Source organism: Schistocerca americana, chromosome 7 (genome assembly GCF_021461395.2).
Source record: "Schistocerca americana isolate TAMUIC-IGC-003095 chromosome 7, iqSchAmer2.1, whole genome shotgun sequence".
NCBI classification, from domain to species: Eukaryota; Metazoa; Arthropoda; class Insecta; order Orthoptera; family Acrididae; genus Schistocerca; species Schistocerca americana.
In genome coordinates, this window is record NC_060125.1 from 592,914,559 (window position 1) to 592,942,551 (window position 27,993).

Genomic DNA, 27,993 nt, shown 5'->3' on the forward strand with positions numbered 1-27,993 from the left:
TCACAATTTAACAACAGCCTTCCCCAAGTTGTCACCCTGCAGCATACCGGAGAAGGCTTTGGGGGTGTTTTGAAACCCTTCTGTTACAGTCTCACAGTATTTGATTTTTCCCTCTCGGACCCATTGCGTCAGCTGGGTAATGCCCTCTTCCCAGTGGTCGTGCCACCGTGAATACAGGAACCCCTCCATGCGGAGCTGCTTCAATATGGCTGCGGGCTGGATGATGGTAGCCTTCGGGAGATTAGATTCGTTGTATCCAGATATTGAGCCGCACACGGAGATGCGGCAACACTCTCGCATGCTGTTGATGACTGCGCTGCTCAGCTCACCGCCCACGTTGTCGAAGTACACGTCGACGCCGTCAGGTGCCGCCTGCTTCAGCGCCTCTGTGACGTCATTCGTCTTGTAGTTAAATGCGTGATGGAATCCCAACTCCTCTTTCAGCCACTTCACCTGCGGAAGAGAGGCCAGTTACGCAGCTAGAAGCGTGAGTTCTCAATTTTCGTAAATGGTTATTGAAATAGTACTAACTCATTTTGCTTTGTAGGTGACTGTTCAAAATCGTTCGAGGCGAATGTTTGGACTGTTCTTACTAATAGGTCCACAGTCAACACCTTCCCCTTTCTATCTCCATAAATAATACCTCTAAAGTGTGGTAGATTTTTGTACTATATTATTATTATTATTTCCAATTGCGCTTTATTTTTCATTCTGGAATAATAAGGAGCAGTCAAATAGAAATAAGACAGATGGGAAAAAGTAGATCAACTGTTTATTATTTCAAAATCAATCAACGTAACTGTTAACACATTTACTCCACAGTGAGACAAAATCGTCGTTCCTTTCGTGGATAAGCGTTTGCGATTGCCTACAGAATCTTGGTTATACTGAGGTGTGCATCTCTCCATCTGAAGCAAATTGACAGTCAAGAATGTCTTTCTTCAGGGCTCCGAAAAGGTGGAAATCGCATGGGGAGAGATTTAGACTCTATACAGGATGTGTGAGGGTCTCCTAGCGAAACTTCTGCAGCGAAATCGAAGCAATATGTGGGCCTGACCCTTGGCAAGTTGCCAAGTTTTTTTTTTTTCCAATGGGCTGCAGAAGTTTCTCTGGGAAGTCCTCACACATCCTCCATACAGTCTCAATCTCTCCCCACGCGATTTCCACATTTTTGGAGCACTGAAGAAAGACATTCGTAGCCGTTGCTTTTCTTCGGACGGAGAGGTGCACGTCTGGTTACAACCAAGATTCTGTAGGCAACCGCAAACGTGTCTCCATAAAGGCAACGACCGTCTTGTCTCACAGTGGAATAAATGTGTTAACAGTTACGTCAATTAATTTTGAAATAATAAACAGCTGACTTATTTTTTCCCCCTTCTCATTTCCATTTGACTGCTCCTTATTTCGCTGAAGGTAGTGACCATCTTTTCCCACAGTGGTCTACACGTATTGGCAGTTACTCCGATTACTTTTTAAGTTATGAAGTATACTTGCTTTTTTCCATTGGAATCATTTTTGCTTTTTTCCATCAGAATCATTTTCATTTGACTAGCACTTATAAAAGTGATATTATTAATGTAGTAGTGTTCTCTATTTTGACTATTTTCTTTTAATAACTTCCGGATATGTTATGATGTATTCTGTTCCATAGGATCAGCATAGATCGTTGTTCCTAAAAAGCCGATAGGGCGGTGACATTCGAGTAGTTGTAGTTGGCTGTACTCTCCAAGATCAAAGACATTTATAACTCTGTAACTAGATCGAGAGAAAAAGGAATTCCGGGTATGTGAAATTTCCGCCCAATAAATAGTTAATCGCTTGAAAATGATTAAAAAATGTGTTATCAATACAGTATACAGTGAGGAAACAAAACACTCTTCATCATAGCTAATTCATCAGTTAAAAAACCTCCATACTCATGTAGACGCTGAGTTTCAAGTTTGTCCTTACAGGGCTATTACAAATGATTGAAGCGATTTCATAAATTCATTGTAGCTCCATTCATTGACATATGGTCACGACACACTACAGATACATAGAAAAACTCATAAAGTTTTGTTCGGCTGAAGCCGCACTTCATGTTTCTGCCGTCAGAGCGCTCGAGAGCGCAGTGAGACAAAATGGCGACAGGAGCCGAGAAAGCGTATGTCGTGCTTGAAATGCACTCACATCAGTCAGTCATAACAGTGCAACGACACTTCAGGACGAAGTTCAACAAAGATCCACCAACTGCTAACTCCATTCGGCGTTCGTATGCACAGTTTAAAGCTTCTGGATGCCTCTCTAAGGGGAAATCAACGGGTCGGCCTGCAGTGAGCGAGGAAACGGTTGAAAGCGTGCGGGCAAGTTTCATGCGTAGCCCGCGGAAGTCGACGAATAAAGCAAGCAGGGAGCTAAACGTACCACAGCCGACGGTTTGGAAAATCTTACGGAAAAGGCAAAAGCAGAAGCATTTCTTAAACAGGAGATTGGAAAACCGATGGATCGGTCGTGGTGGAGATCATGATCAACAATTCATGTCATGGCCTCCACGCTCTCCCGACTTAACCCCATGCAATTTCTGTCTGTGGGGTTATGTGAAAGATTCAGTGTTTAAACCTCCTCTACCAAGAAACGTGCCAGAAATGCGAGCTCACATCAACGATGCTTTAGAACTCATTGATGGGGACATGCTGCGCTGAGTGTGGGAGGAACTTGATTATCGGCTTGATGTCTGCCGAATCACTAAAGGGGCACATATCGAACATTTGTGAATGCCTAAAAAAACGTTTTGAGTTTTTGTATGTGTGTGCAAAGCATTGTGAAAATATCTCAAATAATAAAGTTATTGTAGAGCTGTGAAATCGCTTCAATCATTTGTAACAACCCTGTACTTTCTTTCATGTCTTCATTGATAACAATACATGTCCAATACTATGTGCCTCAGATATTCATTACAGCTCTCAGCCACAATATTCAATTAAGTGCATATCAGATGCTATACCACGCAGCTTCTACATCTGCATGTACATGTATAATCCACTGTGATTGTAGGGCCCTACATTGAGCACAATGCGTTCGTAGATCTACCATATTCTCAGTCAGTACATATACTCGTTTCATTATTTTTTGTCTCTCTTCTAATGAAATCTGGATAAATAACACCCAGCAGAATTGGTAGTGACACTGTATGTTAAGCTAACCCCATCTGGACCTTTTCATCATCATCATTAGTTGGTTCACTCATTACTGATTATCGTCACCTCATTTCGTCATTTATTTCTTAAGTAACTGAATCTTCGACCAGACGTCTCCATCCACCTCGATCTTTAACTCTCTCTAAAATAATGTAGAGAGGTAGAGTGATAATCTTCCTCACATGATCCAACCATCTCTTTCCCGCTCTTTCTCGTAGTATTTTGCTTACGATTTTGCCTTACTAGACGATCCTCCCTAAACTGCCTGCTTGTATTTTCAACTTCGCCCGCATCTCGTGGTCGTGCGGTAGCGTTCTCGCTTCCCACGCCCAGGATCCCGGCTTCGATTCCCGGCGGGGTCAGTGATTTTCTTTGCCTCGTGATGGCTGGGTGTTGTGTGCTGTCCTTAGGTTAGTTAGGTTTAAGTAATTCTAAGTTCTAGGGGACTGATGACCATAGATGTTAAGTCCCATAGTGCTCAGAGCCATTTGAACCATTTTTTTTGTATTCTCAAAATGTGCCCAAAGACCTAGAAATATTTTTGAATGAGATGGGAAGATAAATTTCTTATGACTCTAAGTTCTTCTATAATGGAAGCATTGGTTCTTCTTTCTGTTCATGATACGTATAACGTCTTCCGCGACCGGATATCGAAGGTATCAGATCGAGTATTGCCACTAGCTTTCACGGCCCACGTCTCACGACTGTACAAGAATGATTCCACCAGACGCATCTTCATTGTTTTGGATATTGCCCGGTTCTGCCAGACCTTAGTGAGTTTAACCGTCGGGACCAGGAAATCCGGTTCCTCACTTAAATTCTTTATCACACTGTCCCGTGTCATTTGTCAGAGACCGTAAACAGATATAGTCATTCAGTACATTCAGATCTGCTAAGCAGCCTGCTAGTTGCATTTGATCTATATCTTGGTGTATTATAACTATTAGTTTGGGTTTTTTTGTGGTTATCTAGAGACCTAAATTTAAACAAGTAGTCTTCACTCTGGAGGACAGATCAATAAGTTCCTCCCCACTTCCAACAATAAGGGCACTATCATCTGCAAAGAGTAGATATTACATTTTCCTGCGCTCAGCATCGCTGCACATTACCGTCCTGACCACAGCAAGCTGTCTGTATGTGAATGGGGAAGAGGAGGAAACTGCGAACACAGACCATTTAAATGGTAGTGCAGTCGCAATGTATACGACTTGCTTTTATATTTCACGTTTCCCAACAACAAAGATCACGAACGAAACAATTTTTTGTGCTTTGCAATTATTTTTGACGCGCTGAAAATATAATAAATTTTTTGTGCGGTACAAATTCTCGGCGTAAGGGCAGACACCGACAGATTCACAGATTTTCGCACTCAGGTTGCTGTAAATCATGATTCGCTTAGTTTCATAATAGAAAAAATGTGTTTCACACAATTATCCCGGTCGAAATATTGTAGCACTTTTCCAACCTCATTATGGAGACTTGGAAATTCTACGAGGGGAAAGCAATGTAGACGTCCTAGACAGTTTTAACGCAAAAATATTTCTCATTAGAACGGGAACTACCTTTCAGGTCAGTCAGTTACAGTTAATTGCACATGTACAGGGGCGCTTTCAACTGAGATGGCAAACGTCCTCGATAACACCTGTAAGACAGACAGACTGTCGTAGGACACTATCCTTGTAATTCATTCATAGGCACAATGAATTCTTCAAACCTCGCGTTTTCCTTAACAGCAGCGAGCTTAGGGTTGGTTGGTTGGTTGGTTTGGGGAAGGAGACCAGACAGCGTGGTCATCGGTCCGAGCTTAGGGAATTGGACTGTGTTTGTCTGAATATGTCCCTTCTATAATCCGATCTTCTTTTTGAATGCATTCCCATAAAATCAGAAGAAAGATGTTTCTCCCTTGCAATGTCTTATTGTGGGCAGTGTGCAGTCAAGTCCACTTAAAAAACTAGGATGATCTACTTTTCAAGCCTCCTCTCCTAACCCCCCCGTCCTCCTCTTTTTCATAAATTCAGCAATAGCGTATTGACTTAATCGACGTACTTTGTAGTGATGTATAAAGTCTCCATACCTTCGATCAGTTCCATCGAAAACTGCTACAACTGAGAGTGGAATAATGTGAGCGACTTCAGCAATTTTACTACTCGTACCATTCATTTCTACCAGTGTGGCATGCCTGTACATGTAGCACAAAAAGCTTCTTGATCTGCAGAACAGTGAATTCCGTCTGTCGATTGTTGTAACTTTTCGGCAGAAGTGTATGGTGCAGCTTTTAGATCGGTTACTGCTGCTACAATGGTAGGTTATCAAGATTTGAGACTGGTGTTATAGTCGCCGCACGAGCGATGGGACACGGCCTCTCTGAGGCAGCGATGAAGAGGGAATATTCCCTTACGATCATTTCAAAAGTCTATCGTGGATATCAGGAATTCGGTAAAAAATCAAATCTCCGACATATTTGCGGCCGGAAAAAGATCCTGCAAGAACGGGACCAACGACGACTGTACAGAATCGTTCGACGTGACAGAAGTGCAATCCTTCCCCAAACTGCTGCAGGTTTCAGTGCTAGGCCATCAACAAGTGTTAGCGTGCGAATCATTCAAAGGAACATCATCAATATGGGCTTTCGGAGCCGAAGGCCCACTCGTGTACCTTTGATAACTGCGTGACACAGAGCTTTACGCCTCGCCTGGGCCTGTCAATACCGGCATTGGACTGTCGATGACTGGAAACATGTTACCTGGTCGGACGAATCTCGTTTCAAACTGTATCGAGCGGATGGACGTGTACGGGTATGCAGACAACCTCATGAATCCATGGACGCTGCATTTCAGCAGGGGACTCTTCAAGCTGGTGGAGGTTCTGTAATGGTGGGGGTGGTTGCAGCTAGAGTGATATGGGACTACTGATACGTCTATACACAACACTGACATGTGACACGTACATAAGCATCGTGTCTGATCACCTGCATCCATTTATTCCCATTGTGCATTCTGACAGACTTGGGCAATTCCAGCAGGACAATGCGATACACCACGTGTCCAACAGAGTGACTCCAGGAACACTCTTCTGAGTTTAAACATTTCCGCTGGCCACCAAACTCCCCACACGTGAACATTAATGAGCATTTCTGGGATGCCTTGAAACATGCTGTTCAGAAGAGGTCTCCACCCCCTCGTACTCTTACGGATTTATGGGCAGCCCTGCAGGATTAATAGTGTCAGTTCCCTCCACCACTACCTCACACATTAATCGAGTCCATGCCACGTCGTTTAGCGGCACTTCTGCGTGGTTGCGGGCGCCCTACATGATATTAGTCAGGTGTACCAGTTTCTTTGGCCCTTCAGTTTAGTTTCACAGCAAATTTGCTGTACCCATCACTTATGCAAATGCATAAGACATATTGGGAATAATAATCCCTGTCTTCTGTCATCCCCATTCCTCTTTAAAGGCTTGTGACGATGGATTGCTAGACTGCTTATTTTGTGCTAACAGCCACTGGACCTGTGAACGTCTGTCATACCACAAACAAATAGCGGACGGTAGACAGCGCTGACACCATGATTCTGCCCAGCTGTAAAGAGTCGTGCCGACCAGCTTATGACACACTGCAATACTACACTACTGGCCATTAAAATTGCTACACCACCAAGATGACGTGCTACAGACGCGAAATTTAACCGACAGGAAGAAGATTCTGTGATATGCAAATGATTAGCTTTTCAGAGCATTCACACAAGGTTGGCGCCGGTGGCGACACCTACAACGTGATGACATGAGGAAAGTTTCCAACCGATTTCTCATGTACAAACAGTTGTGATGCCTCGTGTAAGGAGGAGAAATGCGTACCATCACGTTTCCGACTTTGATAAAGGTCGGATTGTAGCCTATCGCGATTACGGTTTATCGTATCGCGACATTGCTGCTCGCATTGGTCGAGATCCAATGACTGTTAGCAGAATATGGAATCGGTGGGTTCAGGAGGGTAATACGGAACGCCGTGCTGGATCCCAAAGGCCTTGTATCACTAGCAGTCGACATGACAGGCATCTTATCCGCATGGCTGTAACGGATCGTGCAGCCACGTCTCGATTCCTGAGTCAACAGATGGGGACGTTTGCAAGACAACAACCATCTGCACCAACAGTTCGACGACGTTTGCAGCAGCATGGACTATCAGCTCGGAGACCGTCGCTGCGGTTACCCTTGACGCTGCATCACAGACAGGACCGCCTGCGACGGTGTACTCAATGACTAACCTGGGTGCACGAATGGCAAAACGTCATTTTTTCGGATGAATCCAGGGTCTGTTTACATCATCATGATCGTCGCATCCGTGTTTGGCGACATCGCGGTGAACGCACATTGGGAGCGTGTATTCGTCATCGCCATACTGGCGTATCACTTGGCGTGATGGTATTGGGTGCCATTGGTTACACGTCTCGGTCACCTCTTGTTCGCATTTACGGCACTTTGAACAGTGGACGTTACATTTCAGATGTGTTACGACCCATGGCTCTACCCCTCATTCGATCCCTGCGAAACCCTACGTTTCAGCAGGATAATGCACTACCGAATGTTTCTGGATACAGAAAATGTTCGACTGCTGCCCTGACCAGCACATTCTCCAGATCTCTCACAAATTGAAAATGTCTGGTCAATGGTGGCCGAGCAACTGGCTCGTCACAATACGCCAGTCACTACTCTCGATGAACTGTGGTATCGTGTTGAAGTTGCATGGGCAGCTGTACCTGTACACGCCATCGAAGCTCTTTTTGACTCAATGCCCAGGCGTATCAAGGCCGTTATTGCGGCCAGAGGTGGTTGTTCTGGGTACTGATTTCTCAGGATCTATGCACACAAATTGCGTGAAACTGTAATCACATGTCAGTTCTAGTATAGTATATTTGTCCAATGAATACCCGTTTATCATCTGCATTTCTTCTTGGAAGAACAGATGCAGTCTAGTTTTAGGCATTCGCCAGTCTGCTTGGTGGCATTCTCGATTCAACTAAACAGAATATCAGGTACCATGTCTGAATTCATGTAAATGTTCTCTTCCTCGAAGTTACGTTCTTTGCAATACAGTGTAGTGAAACCAAAATGGGATAGTGTCTTACCTTAGCGTCTAATCCCGCGAAGCCAACTACTTTGCACCCCTTGAGGCGCGCTATCTGCTCGACTATGGACCCCACAGCACCTGCTGCCCCACTGACTACGGCGACCTCTCCCTCCTTAGGCTTGCAAACCTCCAGCAGTCCAAAGTAGGCCGTGATTCCGGGCATGCCCAGCACCCCCAGAGAGAGGGAGAGGGGCAGCTCCCCCAGGTCTGGCACCAGCATGGCCGGAGACATGAAGTAGGGAGCGTCAGGCCCCACATCGGCCACGGTGCGGTCGCGCCACCCCCAGTAGCCGACCACGTACCGCCCCACTGGGAAGCCCGCCGCACGGCTCTCCACGATGCGGGTCACCTGTGGGCAGAGGATAATATTCTGTTACCTGCATATCACTGCATAACAACGAATAAACACCTCACCACAAACATCTACATCTACACAGATACTCCACAAGCCACTGTACAGTACGTGGTGGAGTGTACGTTGTACCACTACAAATCGTTTCATTTCCTGTGCCACTCGCATATAGAGCGAGGGAAAAACAGTTCTCTACATGCTACCGTATGAACCCTAATTTCTTGTATCTGATCATTATGGTCCCTAAGTGAAGTGTGTGCTGGCGGCAGGTGGATCGTTCTGCAGTCAGCATCAAATGACAGTACTCCAAATTTTCTCAATAGTGCTCTTCAAAAAGAACATCTCCTTCCCGCCAGGGATTCCCATTTGATTTCCCCAAGCATCTGCGTAACATTTACCTGTTGTTCGAACATACTGGTAACAAATATAGCACCTCGCCTCTGAATTGCTTCAATGTCCTCGTTCTATCTGACCTGATGTGGATCCCAAATACTCGAGCGCTATTCAAGAACAGGTTGCACCAGCATACTGTTTGCGACCTCCTTTACAGATGAGCCATACTTTCCTAGAATTCACCCAATGAACCAGAGGCTATTATTCGCCTTCCTTACGAAGTCCTCACAGCTCGTTCCATTTCATATTGCTCTGCAACGGTACACCTAGATATTTAAACGAGGTGACTGTGTCAAGCAGGATTTATGCTGCATCCGAATATTACGGGTTAGAATTTTCTATTCATCCGCATTAACTTACATTTTCTCACATTTAGAGCTAGCTACCATTCATCACACCAACTAGAAATCTTGCCTAAGTTATCTTGTAACCTCCTACAGTCACTCAGTTTCGACACCATACGGTACACCACAGCAATCTTCAGTAAACAACACCAGATTGCTGCCCACTGTGTCCGCCAAATCATTTATGTGTACTGAGAACAATAGCGGTCTTATCACACGTCCCTGGGGCACTGCTAACGGTATGATGAAAACTCGCTGTCTGTTAGTTAAGAAACCTTCGAGCCACTCACGCATCTATGAATTTAATGTATATGCTCGTATCTGCGTTAATAGCCTGCACTGGGACGCCATGTCAAATGCTTTCCGGAAATCTAAAAATACGGAATCTGTCTTTTGGCGTTCATCCGTAGTTCGCAGTATATTACGTGAGAAAAGGACAAGCGATGCTTCAAAAACTATGCTGATTCGTGGGCATTATCTTCTCGGCCTCAAGAAAATGTGTTATATTCGAGATGAGAATATACTCAACAATTCTGCAGCAAACGGCAGTTAGGGATATTGGTCTCTAATTTTGCGGATCCGTTCTTTTACCTTCTTATGTGCAGTAGTCACCTGCGCTTTTTTCCAGTCTCTTGGCGAGAGATCGCAATAAATGCAAGCTAGGTAGGGGGCCAGTGCCTTAGAGTACTCGCTGTAAATCCGAATTGTGATTCCATCCGGACCTGGTGACTTATTTACTTTCAAATCTTTCAACTGTTCCCCAACACGCCACAGATACGTATTACTGTGTCGTCCACGCAGGCATCTGTCCAGTGCTCAAATGACGCTACGTTTGTGCGATTCAGCTGCGTGATCGATTTCTCGAATGCGAAATTTGAAGCTTCGGCTTTCGTTTTGCTATCTTTAACTGCCACAGAAAAAACTGGTCAACAAGGGAATAAATAAAAGCCTTAGATATGCTTCGCGATTTTACATGGGGCCAGAAATTTCTCAGGTTCTCTGCCGGACCTTTTGCAAAGGTATGACACTGGCAGTTGTTGCATGCTTCGCGCATTATCTTTCCACAGACGCACAAACCCAGGTTCGTCATTGAGTACACCATCGCAGGCGCTCCTGTCTGTGATGCAGCGTCAAGGGTAACCGCAGCCACGGTCTCCGAGCTGATAGTCCATGCTGCTGCAAGCGTCGTCGAACTGTTGGTGCAGATGGTTGTTGTCTTGCAAATGTCTCCATCTGTTGACTCAGGGATCGAGACGTGGCTGCACGATCCGTTACAGCCATGCGGATAAGATGCCTGTCATCTCGACTGCTAGTGATACGACGCCGTTGGGATCCAGCATGGCGTTCCGTATTACCCTCCTGAACCCACTGATTCCATATTCTGCTATCAGTCATTGGATCTCGATCAACGCGAGCAGCTATGTCGCGATACGATAAACCGCAATCTCGATAGGCTACAATCCGACCTTTATCAAAGTCGTAAACGTGATGGTACGCATTTCTCCTCCTTACACGAGGCATCACTACAACGTTTCACGAGGAAACGCCGGACAACTGCTGTTTGTGTATGAGAAATCGGTTGGAAACTTACCTCATGTCAGCACGTTGTAGGTGCCGCCAACGGCGCCAGCCTTGTGTGAATGCTCTGAAAAGCTAATCATTTGCATATCACAGCATCTTCTTCCTGTCGGTTAAATTTCGCGTCTGTAGCACGTCATCTTCGTGGTGTAGAAATTTTGATGGCCAGTAGTGTATTATTGTTATTACTACTGAAACATCGCGGCAGATTAAAACTGAGTGCCAGATTGGGTGAACCTAAGCGTTCAAATGTTCAAATGTGTGTGTGTATTCCTAAGAGACGAAACTACTGAGGTCATCGGTCCCTAGACTTACACACTACTTAAAGTAACGTATGCCAAGAACAACACACACACCCATGCCCGAGGGCGGACTTGTACCTCCTGCGGGAGGGGCCGCGCAGTCCGTGACATGGCGCCTCAAACCGCGCGGCGAACCTAAGTGTCTTGCCGGCGAATGCGCTTCACACTGAGACATCCAGGCACGACTCACGACCCACGTCCATAGCTTTACATCTACCAGTATATGCTACTAAAGTTTTCTTTATGATTTTCATGCTGGAATATGAAAGTAGAATTAGTGTGACCCATAGTTTTATATTTATAACTATTGTTTTTAATAATGTCTGGATGTATTCTGAGGTATCTGGTATCTATTGTTATTGACACGCTGTTCCGATGACCCAAAAGCTAAACTTTTTTTTTATTATTTTAATACTGGAATGTGAAAGTAGAACTAGTGTCCCACAGCTTTATATTTATAACTTTTATCTTTTCACTATACCTGGATGTGTTTTGATGTATCTGTTACCTAGTGTCATTGAGACTGTGTTCGAATAGCTCAAAAGCTAAATAAATGTGTATGTTATTAAAACGTGTTTTTTAGAATATCGTAAGTTTAGCTTGCAAAACATTCTGTTAACAATATTCTTCCGGGTATTTTCCAGCTTTATCAAGCTTTTATATCGAAGACTGGCAATGTATATATTGCCTCGAAAACAACAATCAATAGGCAAAACTGATAAAATAGTAATTACTACCTTTTTTGTTAGTTTTTAAAGTGATCCGTACATCTTATTCCACCATCTTTCGGGCGTATTCGGAATAGTGTTAATTCACCGTCTGATATCGAGGCTGATAACCGTAGCTGATGGCCATGACTGATAGCCTTCTTCAAGGTGAGTCGCTGGCAGAATATAAACCACTTGACTTAACACGTGGAGTAGGATCACGAGTACGACTGAGGTGACTATGCTAACAACAGGAGTGTCAAGTCATAGATAAAACTTCATGAGTCTCAGAAAGGGGCCGCACCTCTTCGTCATCACCGTTTTCGCTTAAATTTATGGTACATGCAGGGCTCGGCCAAAAATGGAAGTGACAGATGTGGGTGCTACAGATGGCCAAACGCTTAGAAAAGAGTAGCATTTTTGGCGCGGATCGGGTGAGACACGAGCTGGTTATGCTATCGTACTTTCTCCGCAGCAGTTGGCGCAGCGGGAAAGAGTACAGAACAGTCAGCCGAGAGCCGTGGGATCGTTTCTCTGTGTAGGAACTTATTTTTATTTTTAGTTTTTATGTTCCTTACACTGCAAATAAACCTAAACAATCACTCACTCACACACTCACTCACTGATCACACCGGACTCGAGAGTCCATTACCGCAGCAACGTACGTATTTTCGCCATCTGTCTCTGTCTTGGGCTATTTCCTTCCATTCCGCTTCAATACCTAGGCTCCTCAAATCAGCCTTCACATTGTCCTCCCATCTACGCCTCGGTCTCCCCACTGGACGTTTTCCCTCTAGGTGCCCTACCAGTACTCTGCGCGCTGCCCTGCCCTCATCCATTTGAGCTACGTGACCCGCCCATCGCAGCCTACGTGATTTAATAATACTGATTATGTCAGGGCTTGAATAGAGTTCGTAAACCTCTTAGTTACGCAGTTTTCGCCACTCTCCGATAATGTCATCCCTTTTTGCTCCGAAAATTTTCCTCAAAATTTTGTTTTCAAATACCCGAAACGGCTTTTCATTTTGCACAGTGAGAGACCAAGTCTCACACCCATACAACATAACTGGTAGAATAATAGTTTTGTATATTCTAATCTTTAAATTCCTAGACGGTATCCGTGATGAAATTAATTTATTCAGTGAGAAGTAGCACGCATTTCCCGTCCGTAATCTCTTCTTCAGTTCGGATTCAATCTCATTTCTCGAAGCCACGCCTAGATACATAAATGTGTTCACTTTTTCAAACTGCATGTCTCCCACTCTTAACATTTCCTGGTCTACTGCTGTTGGCATTCTAGTAGTAGCCAGGTATTTAGTTTTGTCTTCACTTATCCTTAGACCTACATCTTCACTAGCCTTGATTAACGCATTCGAATTTGCTGTAACAAATTCTTCCCTATCGCTAATGATGTTTAGATCATCTGCATACCCTAATATCTTAATATTTCCATTTAACTCCACACCCTCTGAATTATCTGCTACCATTCGTACAATATATTCTAGGACTAAATTAAAAAGTAGCGAAGACAGGGCATCTCCTTGCTTAAGTCCGTCCTTTATTACAAAATTCTTCTGACTCCAATTTCCCCACGCGTACTCTACCTTTTGTCTTTTTTAAACTCCCTTCTAACATATTTCTTTGGTATTCCAAGTTCCAAAAGAATTCTGTACAATTTTGATTGCAATGCTGAATCATATGCTTTTGTAAAATCTATGAAAAGATTATGAAGTGGTTAATTGTATTCTCATTTCTTTTCCAAAAATTTGACGCAGGGTGAATATTTGGTCTATAGTTGATCTGTTCCTCCCAAAGCCAGCTTGGTAATCCCCCACAATTTCATCTGCATGTGGTGTAAGCCTGCTTAGCAGAATATTCGAGAAAATTTTGGAAGATAATAGTAATAGCGAAATCCCTCTATAATTACTACAATCCGTTTTGTCGCCCTTCTTAAAAATTGGGATCAGAATCAACTCCTGCCACTCTTCAGGTATCATCTCTGAGTTCCATACTTTAGTTATCACTTTGTGAACTACTTCCACCAATTTCTGTCCCACATTTTTACTAATTCTGCAGTTATGCAATCTGATCCTGGTGTTTTACGGTTTCTCAATTTGTTGATTGCATCTCTGCTGTATGTATTTCGTACGCCTGCTCATTTCCTGCTTCCTGGTGTACATTTAATACATGCTTAAAATACGCCTTCTATTTACTTAATATAGCACTGGGGTCTGTCAGTATTCCCCCGGCATCCTCTCTAAGTGCCTTGAACACCTTCCTATAACCATTTATGTCTAGGTAAAGTTCCCTAATGTTTTTTGTTTCACTGTTTGTTTCCATTTTTTTAACTTGATTGTTCAAATAATCCTTCTTATTTGCCCGTAGCCTACGACCAACTTCCCTTCTCATGTTCAAGAAGTCCTCTCGTTTTTGTCTCACATTCTATTCCAATCTAATCGCGCTTTTCTCCTTTCCTCTACCAATTTCTTGCATTCCTCATCAAACCACGGTTTCCTCCTGTTCTTCTTAATTTTACCTATTTTGACCTTCGCCGCCTCTTTGATATTATTCCTCACAGTGTTCCTCTGTTTATTTACATCCTCGTCTTGATCTTCGTGTGTCCTGAGAGCATCAAACCTATTTGAAATTTCTATCATGTACCTTCTTCTAAGGTTTTCATCATTTAGCTTGTCAGTGTCGAACCTAACAAGTTCTGCATTGTGACACCTTGATGTTGCTGTAGATAGCCGTTGGTGAACTTTGGCACCTACAAGGAAATGATCAGAATCGCAGTCTGCTGCCCTGAAAGTCCTAACATTTTCTTTACTAGTGTGCCAACTCCGATCTACAAGAAAATGATCAATTTGGTTTCGGGTGTGTCCATCCAGAGAGACCCAAATTGCTTTATGAATGTCCTTCCTTCTGATATATGTGCTCTCAGCAATCATGTCTTTTGAAACAGCAAAATTAACCACTCTTGTGCCATTATCATTTGAAATGTTATGCAAACTTTCTTTCCCAATTGTAGGCCGGAATGCTTCTTCCTTCACTATCTTCGCATTAAAATCACCTACGATTAATTTTGTGTCGTACGAGGAGAACTCATCAACCGAAATAATGCTCACTGTATTGTATTTGTTGATATTTTCATAGAACAAAGGGCAAAGGAAAGTGTGGGATTGCAATTAAATTTCCAAAAGGGGTTGTAAGGCGTGCACGAAAACTTCGTATATAAAATTAGACACTTATTTTTTTTGCAGTTGATGATTTACACATTCTGGATTAACGTTCATCGTAAAAACAGGGAAATCAGCAATTTTCTCGGCGTCTTGCACTCCTTATAAAGCCGCTACATTGTTCTTTTACAGTTGCTATAAAAAGATACTCGGCTTACATTCATAAAAGGTTGTCTCTCATCGCGTAGTTCGTCGGCAAACCACACATAGCGCATCATTTCGCCAAATATTCTTGAGATTAGCTAGTGACGTACAGCGGAATGTATTTTGAAGCAGTCTGCTCAGAACGTGATTTTTTTTTCTATGGACGAGATAAGAGCAGTTTTGATGCTCTTTGGTCAAATGTTTTAGCAGACGATAAAATTGGACATCGCAGGGTGGCTCTAGCGGAGTCCATTTGGAGGAGAAGGGGGGTGGGGAATTACTTTTCTCAAATCCTCGTCGTATAATTGTGAGTTTGATGCCCTCCCCACGAGTCATTCAATAGAAGAAATTGGTTCTCCTGCGCGTAGGGTTTCATCACATCAAATACACTATACTGAGCGTTATCTCGATTTGCTTCCGGTGTAAGTAACGTAGAAATTGAAAATAAAAAGTAGTTACCGGACAAGGAATCGATGCCAGGATCGTCAGATTGCCGTTCTGTACTGTTCCCGCTGCTCCAACTGCCCCCTGAAAACTACGCTAACACAAAGGGCTCATGTCTCGCCCGACCCGCGTAAAAATTCTATTTTTTCCAAACGCGTGACAATCTGGAACGTCCACTTCTGTCACTTTCATTCCTAGCCTAGCCCTGAATGTGCACCGAATTCGGTAGAAATCGGTGGTGACGAATTGGCGCGGTACCCTAGTAAGACTGAAATAAAGTAGAGTCAGCAAATTCATAGAGCTCACTAATGATGAGCATGATTATTAAAATGGACTGCATTTGTTGGAATGCCTGGCAGTAGAGACTCAGAACTATATTCCTCCAGCGGCGCAGACGTGAAATAAAGGGTTTCCATGATTTGTCGAACTGGGAACTCTCCTCTCGGTTGAGTAGGCTGTCTGCTAATCGTGTTTGCGCAGCTTCCTGAACTACTGAGTACCGATAGGATGAGGCTGTGGCCTGTACCTCTACGTCCCCGTAGTCCACTGAATGGCCAGTGCGAGTACAACGTTGAGCCGCTGCAGAACGCTGGTGTGTCGCTGTTGACCTGTGCACCGCTCTCCCGTTATGCGTATTGTTTGTCCTGCGTACCTCTTACCACAACGACAACGAATTTTATTTTTGCCCGCTTTTATTGAAAGTAGACCATTTTTCACAGATCTCAGAAGAGATGCTGTCTTGGCCCGTGGCAAGAAGATCACACGTACTTTATGTACTTTATCATTATTCTGGCAGTTTGGGTAAAAACATTTCCCACAAACGGCAGAAAAGCCGTAGATTTTTCCATCTCTTTCTTCTTGCTTTTTCTTTGGTTGGTCTGACGTTCTCGCTTGTAGAATCCTATAAATTTGACGGTTAGTGCCTCCATTTTCACTGAGTACGTTTTCGAAGGGTACCAGTTCATCCTATAGGCTGTCAGCGTCGCACATTACATATGCCCTTCAGCAGGCTTGAAAGTTTATCATCCGCAGTACCATAAGAAGAAATAATAATATCCCAGACGCTCCCCTGCAAGATGATGAACTATTCTATCCGCTGGGAAAAGTGCAAGTAACACATTGTCCTTACATCGTTTGCACGAAGTATTATAGTAATACGAACTCCTGAAAACCACTGGGGAGAACGTAATATACACAATTTATTGCAAGCTACATTAACGATCCTCTAAAATGAATTTTCGATCATATACAAAAGAAACTCCGCCTGAACAGTCCAAGAAGGCCCAACAGTACCGACCGGCCGCCGTGTTATCCTCAGCCGGCCTGAGTGGCCGTGCGGTTCTAGGCGCTACAGTCTGCAACCAAGCGACCGCTACGGTCGCAGGTTCGAATCCTGCCTCGGGCATGGATGTGTGTGATGTCCTTAGGTTAGTTAGGTTTAAGTACTTCTAAGTTCTAGGGGACTGATGACCACAGATGTTAAGTCCCATAGTGCTCAGAGCCATTTGAACCATTTTCATTTACTTCCTCAATCGCATTGCACATCGCGAACTGTGCACTGACAAGCGGTTATGAAAAATGGGAATATACTATCTTGCACTGCACATAGCAAGTACGATTAATGAAATTTGATTTTTAACATTCACATCATTATTCCTGGTAGCAACAAGTTGCGGAGCAGATGAGCGTTCAGTGCCCACAGGTAGGCCAATAAATTTAAGTACCACCAAAGTTCATGTTCCAATGTAAGGCACGGTGTTTGGCAGAGTGTATTTGTGAAAATAATATCAGTATCACTTCAGAAGTTTTGCACCAGTAAAAGATTTTGTGAATTTTCATGCAGTTTTATCAGAAAGTCAGATGCGTTAATTTTTTTGTTAATTTGCTGTTTAATTACAATAACAGTTCCGGTACAGTGATTTTTTGTAAGACTAACGATAAAGATTAGTAATATTCAGGGCCAACATTTTTAAATGAGTAATTTTGTTTTGCACTGAGATGGCGTATGTAAATTTCATTGATAACGGATTGCCCTCTCACAGACCAATTGTTTGATGTACGGGCTAGTGTGCATCTTGCATCGTGTAGCATGAGATCCTGAAATTTCCCTTTAAAAATAAATTTTCACATAGTTACGAACTTCACATTGACGAACACGAGGTTCAAAAAATAAGTTGCTTCCAAAAGTGATCGTCTGTTTTCCGTGACCAACGAAATGATGAGGAAAACTATCCAAACAATTCGTGGTAACCGTCTTTTCAGGATGTATCATTTGTTGGACAACTATTTGCATGTTTCTCGGATTGTAAGTAATTTGGTACTAATAGTTCTGTGCTCGTTGGGTTAACAGTCATGTGATAGAATTATATTCAGGGGGAGTTAAGTAACTCATGAAGAGATATGATAAATCCTTAAATCTGACTGGTGATTATGTAGAGAAGTAATGCAAACATCTATAGTAAATCCCCAATAATTCCTTCCATTCCCAACAAAAAAATAAATAAATAAAAAATTGAAACGTATGTGAATTCCTAAGGGACCAAACTGCTGAGGTCATCCGTCCCTAGACTTACACATTGCTTAAACTATCTTACACCACACACACCCATGCGGGAGGACCCGAACGTCCGCGGTAGGGGCCGCGCAATCCGTGACATGGCGCCTCAAACCGCGCGGCCACTCCGCGCTGCTTCCCTTCCCCTCCTATTCACCTGTAGGCCGGAAAGGTTCCAGATGGTAAAACCATGAAAACAATGGTATAGGTTTAAATGTTGATGTGTCACTTAATAATCGTTCTTCCATTTACACTCTTGAAATAGCTAACTAATTCGTATGAGCATGAAGATTTATTACGTAACTGTCTACAGATGTGCCTTCTCAGCGGAGATTTAATTCACACTCAATCTTTTTCCAAACATGTTTAAACATCCGATGACTCGTGACTTCATCTACTCCGAGGCTCCCCTTAAATCCAAGCGCTGCGCCCCGCTCAAGAAGTGCCTCAAACAAAGAACAATACAACACAAAACAAATGTTTGAGCGTATAAAAATGTCCTTTGCATTAAAATGACTCTTTCATGTATTTTTTAAACATCATTAACATTATTATAATATTCGCTGTAGAAACTTTTTTTTTCATTTATATACGGCGACGAGGGTTCTAACTAATAAAAAAATTGTTTTTTTTTTTTAATTTTACTATTCACGCTTAAATATTGTACGTGGTGGGAGATTATGATTACTTTTATATAGCTATAACAATGAAATCCTACACAAAGCTGAAATGCGGTCGTACAGCAACTTTTGTTCATAAATGGTTATCAAGAATACTTTCTTTCGTATGAAATGCTAATGACATAAAACACTGTAATATTCAATAATTTACTGCGTAAAAAGTTTTAAACTTAAGAAAAGAGGGGCCACAGGCTACAGAAACTTCATACGCCTAATGATTACGCGACTAATCCAGAATTACATTTCGAAAAAAATTCTGTATCTTCACAGGCCAACAACGAATAACATACGCATCTGTGTTGCGTACAGGGACACAACAATTTAGAAACCTGCTCAGTTTGCTTTCTCAAGCTTACATAATGAGTTACGCTAAATTCTATCTCTTTGATTGCTTAAAAGGGTATTAAAATGCGGTAGTGTATTCATCAAGTTCGTTAAATGTTTGAATTTGCATTGCAAACTACAACGCATTTAATCCAGTCGCACATTTTTGTGATATCATTACATATCTTCTGAACTCTGGCTACTAGCTATACTCAACGATAGTTAATGACCACAAGACAAATATTACAGACTAAAAATACACGCTTTGTAACAAACATAGGTAGGAATTTATTAGAAGAAATAGTTATTAACGAAGGAGAAAGAAAAGGACGTGGCACTCTGCTATTCATTCTGTTATTTACAGTGACTTCACTCTTTGTAAATGAAAATGGAATATAAACAAAGGAATTAAGATTACAAATGTTCTTCTGTTTGCTGATGATATCATTTTCATTCAGAAGAATGAGAAAGACGCATAATGTTACATTTCAACTTAACTACTATGTCCACGGTTTGTTAGATTCATTATTACAGCTGCAGATAACTATTTTAGAAAACATTTATGTGATCCCGACTTTCTATAATTCGGACTAGGACTGGCCCCAATTATACAGGTTTCGCTGTAGTTTTAAGACTTTTCTACTAAATTGGCTGAACAATTTCAATATTTCATTTATATCTGTAGTTCTCTGTAGGAAGCTTCCGATAAGTATCGTCGTTCAGTAGCGCACATATCTTCGTATCATAGTCCTCGAACTCCATAATTACGGCGGCATTGCCCTTGTCAGCGGGAAGTACCACAATGCTTTCATCATTACGTAGTGCTCGAAGGCCGTTGCGCTCAGCCCTGGTCATGTTGGATGCTCGTAACTTCGCCTTTGTCAGTATAAAGCTGGGTTCTCGCCGTATTTCGTCCGCTGTTTCATGTGGGAGATTGTGGACTGCCTGTTCAACACCGCTTATTACTTCACAGACAGGAATGTCCCTCGGGGAAGGTGCGAAATTAAGTCCTTTCTTAAGTGCCGACATTGAGCCCGCGTCTATATCTCTCGCCGTCAAGTTGATGACGGTGCGTTCTGAAGATCTGTGGTCCGCACCATGTTGTTGTTGCGAAAGGCGGCCGAACTTTCCTTTCTGCTTCTCTGTAGTTCTTTTCTGTGCTGACGTCTGTTGAGATACCGTAGCAGCGTCGACCCATTCCCAGTCCAAAGCTGTGAGTGTTTTTGATAACTGCAGGTGCAAGGCCATAATAGGACGTCCACTTGCATCCAGCTGTTGCCTTGTGTTGTGAATCCTTTCTAGTAATAATGCAAAGCTGGCATGACGAAAAGACACAAGATCAAATCAATCTTCAGGCCTCCAACGAAAATCAGCAAATTACTGAGACCAGTTAAAGACGCTGTAGGCCTCAGAATACCTGGAGTCTACGGAATACCTTGTGAGTGTGGCCAGAAATACATCGGACAAACAGTGCGCACTGTGGAACAACGCAGGAAAGAATATTAGAGGTATTATCGCCTACGCTAACCAAAGAAATCTGCGTTAGCTGAGCATGCGTTAAAAACGGTCACCACATAAAATTTGGCGATACCTCTGTCGTGGCTCGCACTAACGGCTTCTGGGATAGTTTAATAAAGGAAGCTACTGAAATAAAAATTACCACAAACACCCTGAATAGAGACGGTGGCTTGCAGCTCAGCACTGCGTGGGATCCTGCGATCGCGCTCTTGAAGAGGGCACATCGTACGCCGACTCAAAACATGCCCATATATGGCAATGTCACGGGCACCAGTGACGTCACAGCCGGCAGCTAGCGTATATAAGGGCACACCAACAGCCCACTGGCAGTCATAACACTTGACAATGGCCAAGGAGTGCTTGGCCGAAAGCTCGTGTAGTTTTAAGCAATTGGCACGGTTGAAACCCGAGAACATTTTATTCAATGTTATCACCGCGAGACTCTGCATTCATAGAGCTTCAAATACCGGTTCTCTAAATTTTTTCAATAGTGTTCCCCGAAAAGAACGTCACCTTCCCTCCAGGGATTTCGACTTGAGTTCCCAAAGCACATCCATAGAACTTGCGTGTTGTTCGAGCCCACCAGTAATGCATCTAGCGGCCTGACTTTGATCCGGCCTGGTGGGAATCCCAAACACGCTAGAAGTACTCACGAATAGGTCGCATTAACACTTTACCATAATTCTCCCAGTAAACTGAAGTCGACCATTATCCTTTCCTACCACAATCCTCGTATGTGCGTTCCATTTCATATCGCTTTGCAAGTTACGCCCAGGTATTTAAAAGATGTCACAGTGTCAAGATGGACACTGCTAACGCTGCATCCGAACATTACATCTACATCTACATCTATACTCCGCGAGCCACCTAACGGTGTGTGGCGGAGGGTACTTATTGTACCACTATCTGATCCCCTTTTCCCTGTTCCATTCACGAATTGTGCGTGGGAAGAACGACTGCTTGTAAGTCTCCGTATTTGCTCTAATTTCTCGGATCTTTTCATTGTGATCATTACGCGAGATATATGTGGGCGGTAGTAATATGCTGCCCATCTCTTCCCGGAATGTGCTCTCTCGTAATTTCGATAATAAACCTCTCCGTATTGCGTAACGCCTTTCTTGAAGTGTCCGCCACTGGAGCTTGTTCAGCATCTCCGTAACGCTCTCGCGCTGACTAAATGTCCCCATGACGAATCGCGCTGCTTTTCGCTGGATCATGTCTCTCTCTTCTATTAATCCAACCTGTTAAGGGTCCCATACTGATGAGCAATACTCAAGAATCGGACGAACAAGCGTTTTGTAAGCTACTTCTTTCGTCGATGAGTCACATTTTCTTAGAATTCTTCCTATGAATCTCAACCTGGCGCCTGCTTTTCCCACTATTTGTTTTATGTGATCATTCCACTTCAGATCGCTCCGGATAGTAACTCCTAAGTATTTTACGGTCGTTACCGCTTCCAATGATTTACCACCTATGGCATAATCGTACTGGAATGGATTTCTGCCCCTATGTATGCGCATTATATTACATTTATCTACGTTTAGGGAAAGCTGCCAGCTGTCGCACCATGCATTAATCCTCTGCAGGTCCTCCTGGAGTACGTACGAGTCTTCTGATGTTGCTACTTTCTTGTAGACAACCGTGTCATCTGCAAATAGCCTCACGGAGCTACCGATGTTGTCAACTAAGTCATTTATGTATATTGCAAACAATAAAGGTCCTATCACGCTTCCCTGCGGTACTCCCGAAATTACCTCTACATCTGCAGATTTTGAACCGTTAAGAATGACATGTTGTGTTCTTTCTTCTAGGAAATCCTGAATCCAATCACAAACCTGGTCCGATATTCCGTAAGCTCGTATTTTTTTCACTAAACGTAAGTGCGGAACCGTATCAAATGCCTTCCTGAAGTCCAGGAATACGGCATCAATCTGCTCGCCAGTGTCTACGGCACTGTGAATTTCTTGGGCAAATAGGGCGAGCTGAGTTTCACATGATCTCTGTTTGCGGAATCCATGTTGGTTATGATGAAGGAGATTTGTATTATCTAAGAACGTCATAATACGAGAACACAAAACATGTTCCATTATTCTACAACAGATTGACGTAAGCGAAATAGGCCTATAATTATTCGCATCTGATTTATGACCCTTCTTGAAAATGGGAACGACCTGCGCTTTCTTCCAGTCGCTAGGTACTTTACGTTCTTCCAGCGATCTACGATAAATTGCTGATAGAAAGGGGGCAAGTTCTTTAGCATAATCACTGTAGAATCTTAAGGGTATCTCGTCTGGTCCGGATGCTTTTCCGCTACTAAGTGATAGCAGTTGTTTTTCAATTCCGATATCGTTTATTTCAATATTTTCCATTTTGGCGTCCGTGCGACGGCTGAAGTCAGGGACCGTGTTACGATTTTCCGCAGTGAAACAGTTTCGGAACACTGAATTCAGTATTTCTGCCTTTCTTCGGTCGTCCTCTGTTTCGGTGCCATCGTGGTCAACGAGTGACTGAATAGGGGATTTAGATCCGCTTACCGATTTTACATATGACCAAAACTTTTTAGGGTTCTTGTTTAGATTGTTTGCCAATGTTTTATGTTCGAATTCGTTGAATGCTTCTCTCATTGCTCTCTTTACGCTCTTTTTCGCTTCGTTCAGCTTTTCCTTATCAGCTATGATTCGACTACTCTTAAACCTATGATGAAGCTTTCTTTGTTTCCGTAGTACCTTTCGTACATGATTGTTATACCACGGTGGATCTTTCCCCTCGCTTTGGACCTTAGTCGGTACGAACTTATCTAAGGCGTACTGGACGATGTTTCTGAATTTTTTCCATTTTTGTTCCACATCCCCTTCCTCAGAAATGAACGTTTGATGGTGGTCACTCAGATATTCTGCGATTTGTGCCCTGTCACTCTTGTTAAGCAAATATATTTTCCTTCCTTTCTTGGCATTTCTTATTACACTTGTAGTCATTGATGCAACCACTGACTTATGATCACTGATACCCTCTTCTACATTCACGGAGTCGAAAAGTTCCGGTCTATTTGTTGCTATGAGGTCTAAAACGTTAGCTTCACGAGTTGGTTCTCTAACTATCTGCTCGAAGTAATTCTCGGACAAGGCAGTCAGGATAATGTCACAAGAGTCTCTGTCCCTGGCTCCAGTTCTGATTGTGTGACTATCCCATTCTATACCTGGTAGATTGAAGTCTCCCCCTATTACAATAGTATGATCACGAAACTTCTTCACGACGTTCTGCAGGTTCTCTCTGAGGCGCTCAACTACTACGGTTGCTGATGCAGGTGGTCTATAGAAGCATCCGACTATCATATCTGACCCACCTTTGATACTTAACTTAACCCAGATTATTTCACATTCGCATTCGCTAATAACTTCACTGGATATTATTGAATTCTTTACTGCTATAAATACTCCTCCACCATTGGCGTTTATCCTATCCTTGCGGTATATATTCCATTCTGTGTCTAGGATTTCGTTACTGTTCACTTCCGGTTTTAACCAACTTTCCGTTCCTAATACTATATGCGCACTATTTCCGTCAATAAGAGATACTAATTCAGGAACCTTGCCCTGGATACTCCTGCAGTTTACCAATATTACGTTAACTTTTCCTGTTTTTGGTCTCTGAGGACGGACGTTCTTTATCAACGATGATAATGTCCTCTCTGGTAAGCCGTCAGGTATTTTATCGTTTCGCCCAAGGGGGGGTCCCTCTAACCTAAAAAACCCCCGTGTGCACGCCACACGTACTCTGCTACCCTAGTAGCTGCTTCCGGTGTGTAGTGCACGCCTGACCTGTCTAGGGGGGCCCTACAGTTCTCCACCCAATAGCGGAGGTCGATGAATTTGCAACCATTATAGTCGCAGAGTCGTCTGAGCCTCTGGTTTAGACCCTCCACACGGCTCCAAACCAGAGGACCGCGATCGACTCTGGGCACTATGCTGCAGATATTAAGCTCAGCTTGCACTCCGCGTGCGATGCTGGTTGTCTTCACCAAATCAGCCAGCCGCCGGAAGGAACCAAGGATGGCCTCAGAACCCAAGCGGCAGGCGTCATTCGTTCCGACATGTGCTACTATCTGCAGCCGGTCACACCCAGTGCGTTCAATAGCTGCCGGAAGGGCCTCCTCCACATTACGGACGAGACCCCCCGGCAAGCACACCGAGTGCACACTGGCATTCTTCCCCGACCTACCCGCTATTTTCCTGAGGGGCTCCATAACCCGCCTAACGTTGGAGCTCCCTATAACTAATAGGCCCGCCCTCTGTGACTGTCGGGACCTTGCCGGAGAATCGGCCACTGGCCCAACAGGCGAGGCATCCTGTGGTGGCTCGGAAACGATGTCATCACCACTAGGAAGCACCCCGTACCTGTTGGAAAGGGGTAAGGCAGCTGCCACGCGGCCAGATCCCACCTTCGCCTTTCGGCCAGGCACGCGCGAGCCCACCACTGTCCGCCATTCACCCTGGAGTGATGGCTGACCGGTAAGATGCTCACTGCTGGAAGACGCAGCGACATCAGGGGTTCCATGTGATTCCAAGGCCACCGAAGTAGGCATAGGTCTCACCACAGTTGCCCCAACGCCACTACGAGCCGACGCCTGCGCCTCGAGCTCGATGAGCCTAACAGACAAAGACTCCACCTGCCCCCGAAGAGTGGCCAATTCTCCTTGCGTCCGCTCACAACAAACACAATCCCTACACATGACTATGTTTACCCTACTCTATACGGTGACAAATTCCCAAGATAATCTTCTGATGAGCTACTCTTATAATCAAGAAACACTCACTGAAATACGAGACGCGAAAACTACGCTAGGTTTTCCCAGAAAAACTATTTAAAAGCTAAGCGCAGCAAATAAGTACAAAAACGCTTTATACAAACAGTACTCGCTGCTGCTGGTGCTCTCGCTCTGGCTGTCACAAGACAACTGCTGATTCAAGTGACTAGTGGCTAACGGCCGCGAAACAAACAAAAGACGGTTTTAGGGCGCTTTCTGTTCTAAACGATCAAGAAAACACTAAGAAATCTAACACGAAAACTACGTAAAGTTTTATCAAGAACTGTTAGTTACTATGCAGAGCAGATAAACACAAATAGAATCCCTTCCTTAGTGGAAGGTCGTAAACAAAATGCAAAATAAACGCTTTATACAAACAGTACTCGCTGCTGCTGGTGCTCTCGCTCTGGCTGTCACAAGACAACTGCTGATTCAAGTGACTAGTGGCTAACGGCCGCGAAACAAACAAAAGACGGTTTTAGGGCGCTTTCTGTTCTAAACGATCAAGAAAACACTAAGAAATCTAACACGAGAACTACGTAAAGTTTTATCAAGAACTGTTAGTTACTATGCAGAGCAGATAAACACAAATAGAATCCCTTCCTTAGTGGAAGGTCGTAAACAAAATGCAAAATAAACGCTTTATACAAACAGTACTAGCTGCTGCTGGTGCTCTCGCTCTGGCTGTCACAAGACAACTGCTGATTCAAGTGACTAGTGGCTAACGGCCGCGAAACAAACAAAAGACGGTTTTAGGGCGCTTTCTGTTCTAAACGATCAAGAAAACACTAAGAAATCTAACACGAAAACTACGTAAAGTTTTATAAAGGACTGTTAGTTACTATGCAGAGCAGATAAACACAAATAGAATCCCTTCCTTAGTGGAAGGTCGTAAACAAAATGCAAAATAAACGCTTTATACAAACAGTACTCGCTGCTGCTGGCGCTCTCGCTCTGGCTGTCACAAGACAACTGCTGATTCAAGTGACTAGTGGCTAACGGCCGCGAAACAAACAAAAGACGGATTTAGGGCGCTTTCTGTTCTAAACGATCAAGAAAACACTAAGAAATCTAACACGAGAACTACGTAAAGTTTTATCAAGAACTGTTAGTTACTATGCAGAGCAGATAAACACAAATAGAATCCCTTCCTTAGTGGAAGGCCGTAAACAAAATGCAAAATAAACGCTTTATACAAACAGTACTCGCTGCTGCTGGTGCTCTCGCGCTGGCTGTCGCAAGACAGGTTTGTTCTTCCTACTCCTTCGTATTAACTTACATTTATCTACATTCAGAGCTAGCTGCCATTCATCACACCAAGTAGAAATTTTTTGTAAGTCATCTTGTTTCATTCTATAGTGTTTCGACCACGACAACTTACCTTACACACTGTATCATCAGCAAACAACTGTAAATTGCTCCCCACCCTGTCCGCCACATCACTTATGTGCATAGAAAATAATAACGGTCCTATCACACTACCCTGGGGCACTCCTGACGGTACCCTTGTCTCTGATGAACACTCTCTGTCGAGGACTTCATATTTGGGTTCTATTACTTAAGAACACAAACATTAACCAGCTACATGAATATTTTCTATCGTTTCATGCTCTTATAGTTGTTGGTGTGTAGCACTTAAGTTATGTTGTTTTTGCGACAACTACATGCTGGGACATATAATCTGACTATGGAGTTAAATAATGGACACAACACACAAAAGGTTTTCTATAAAATTTATTTCTTTTTAGTTTACAAAAGTGAAAGCACAAACAAATTCTGAAAGAATATTCTGTCCCAGTCATCCAGCTACCTTTTGTAATTCACTGCACAAAATACTGTAACAAATTGTCTTTGGCCCCGCTCATGCACCCAAATCTAGTACGGAAGTATGCTTCACGCTTCAGACTTTAACAACAGCTTTCCCTAGGTTCTCTCCTTGCAGCATGCCAACAAAGGCTTTGGGAGTGTTCTGGAAGCCATCGGTAACAGTCTCGTGGTACTTGATTTTCCCCTCCCTGATCCACTGCATCAGCTGTCCGATGCCCTCTCCCCAGCGGTCGTGCCATCGCATGTACGTGAATCCCTCCATGCGGAGCTGCTTGAACACCGCAGCATGCTGGATGATGGTAGCCTTCGGGAGATTAGATTCGTTGTATCCAGATATCGCGCCGCACACGGAGATGCGACCGTACTCTCGCATGCTGTTGATGATTGCGCTGCTCATCTCGCCGCCCACGTTGTCGAAGTACACGTCGACGCTGTCAGGTGCCGCCTGCTTCAGCGCCTCTGTGACGTCATTCATCTTATAGTTA

General features: G+C 43.5%; 1 protein-coding gene across 1 annotated transcript; it reads right to left on the reverse strand.

Annotated features, from left to right (window-relative positions):
• Nucleotides 1-27,983, reverse strand: LOC124623126 (prostaglandin reductase 1-like). The gene is made up of 3 exons (XM_047148916.1): nt 27,588-27,983; nt 8,300-8,650; nt 1-453 (listed from the first exon to the last, which is right to left on the reverse strand). The coding sequence occupies exons 1-3, from the start codon at nt 27,981-27,983 to the stop codon at nt 1-3; spliced, it is 1,200 nt and encodes a 399-aa protein (XP_047004872.1).
• Between the last annotated feature and the right edge of the window lie 10 nt (nt 27,984-27,993).

What these genes read in the sequence shown, in the direction of transcription:
- LOC124623126 (XM_047148916.1), bottom strand. Translation starts at nt 27,983, where the DNA reads ATGAATGACGTCACAGAGGCGCTGAAGCAGGCGGCACCTGACAGCGTC. An exon ending in TAGGGAAAGCTGTTGTTAAA is followed by an intron (nt 8,651 to 27,587) that starts GTCTGAAGCGTG and finishes CTCTGCCCACAG; the next exon opens with GTGACCCGCATCGTGGAGAG. An exon ending in TCGCGGGATTAGACGCTAAG is followed by an intron (nt 454 to 8,299) that starts GTAAGACACTAT and finishes TCTCTTCCGCAG; the next exon opens with GTGAAGTGGCTGAAAGAGGA.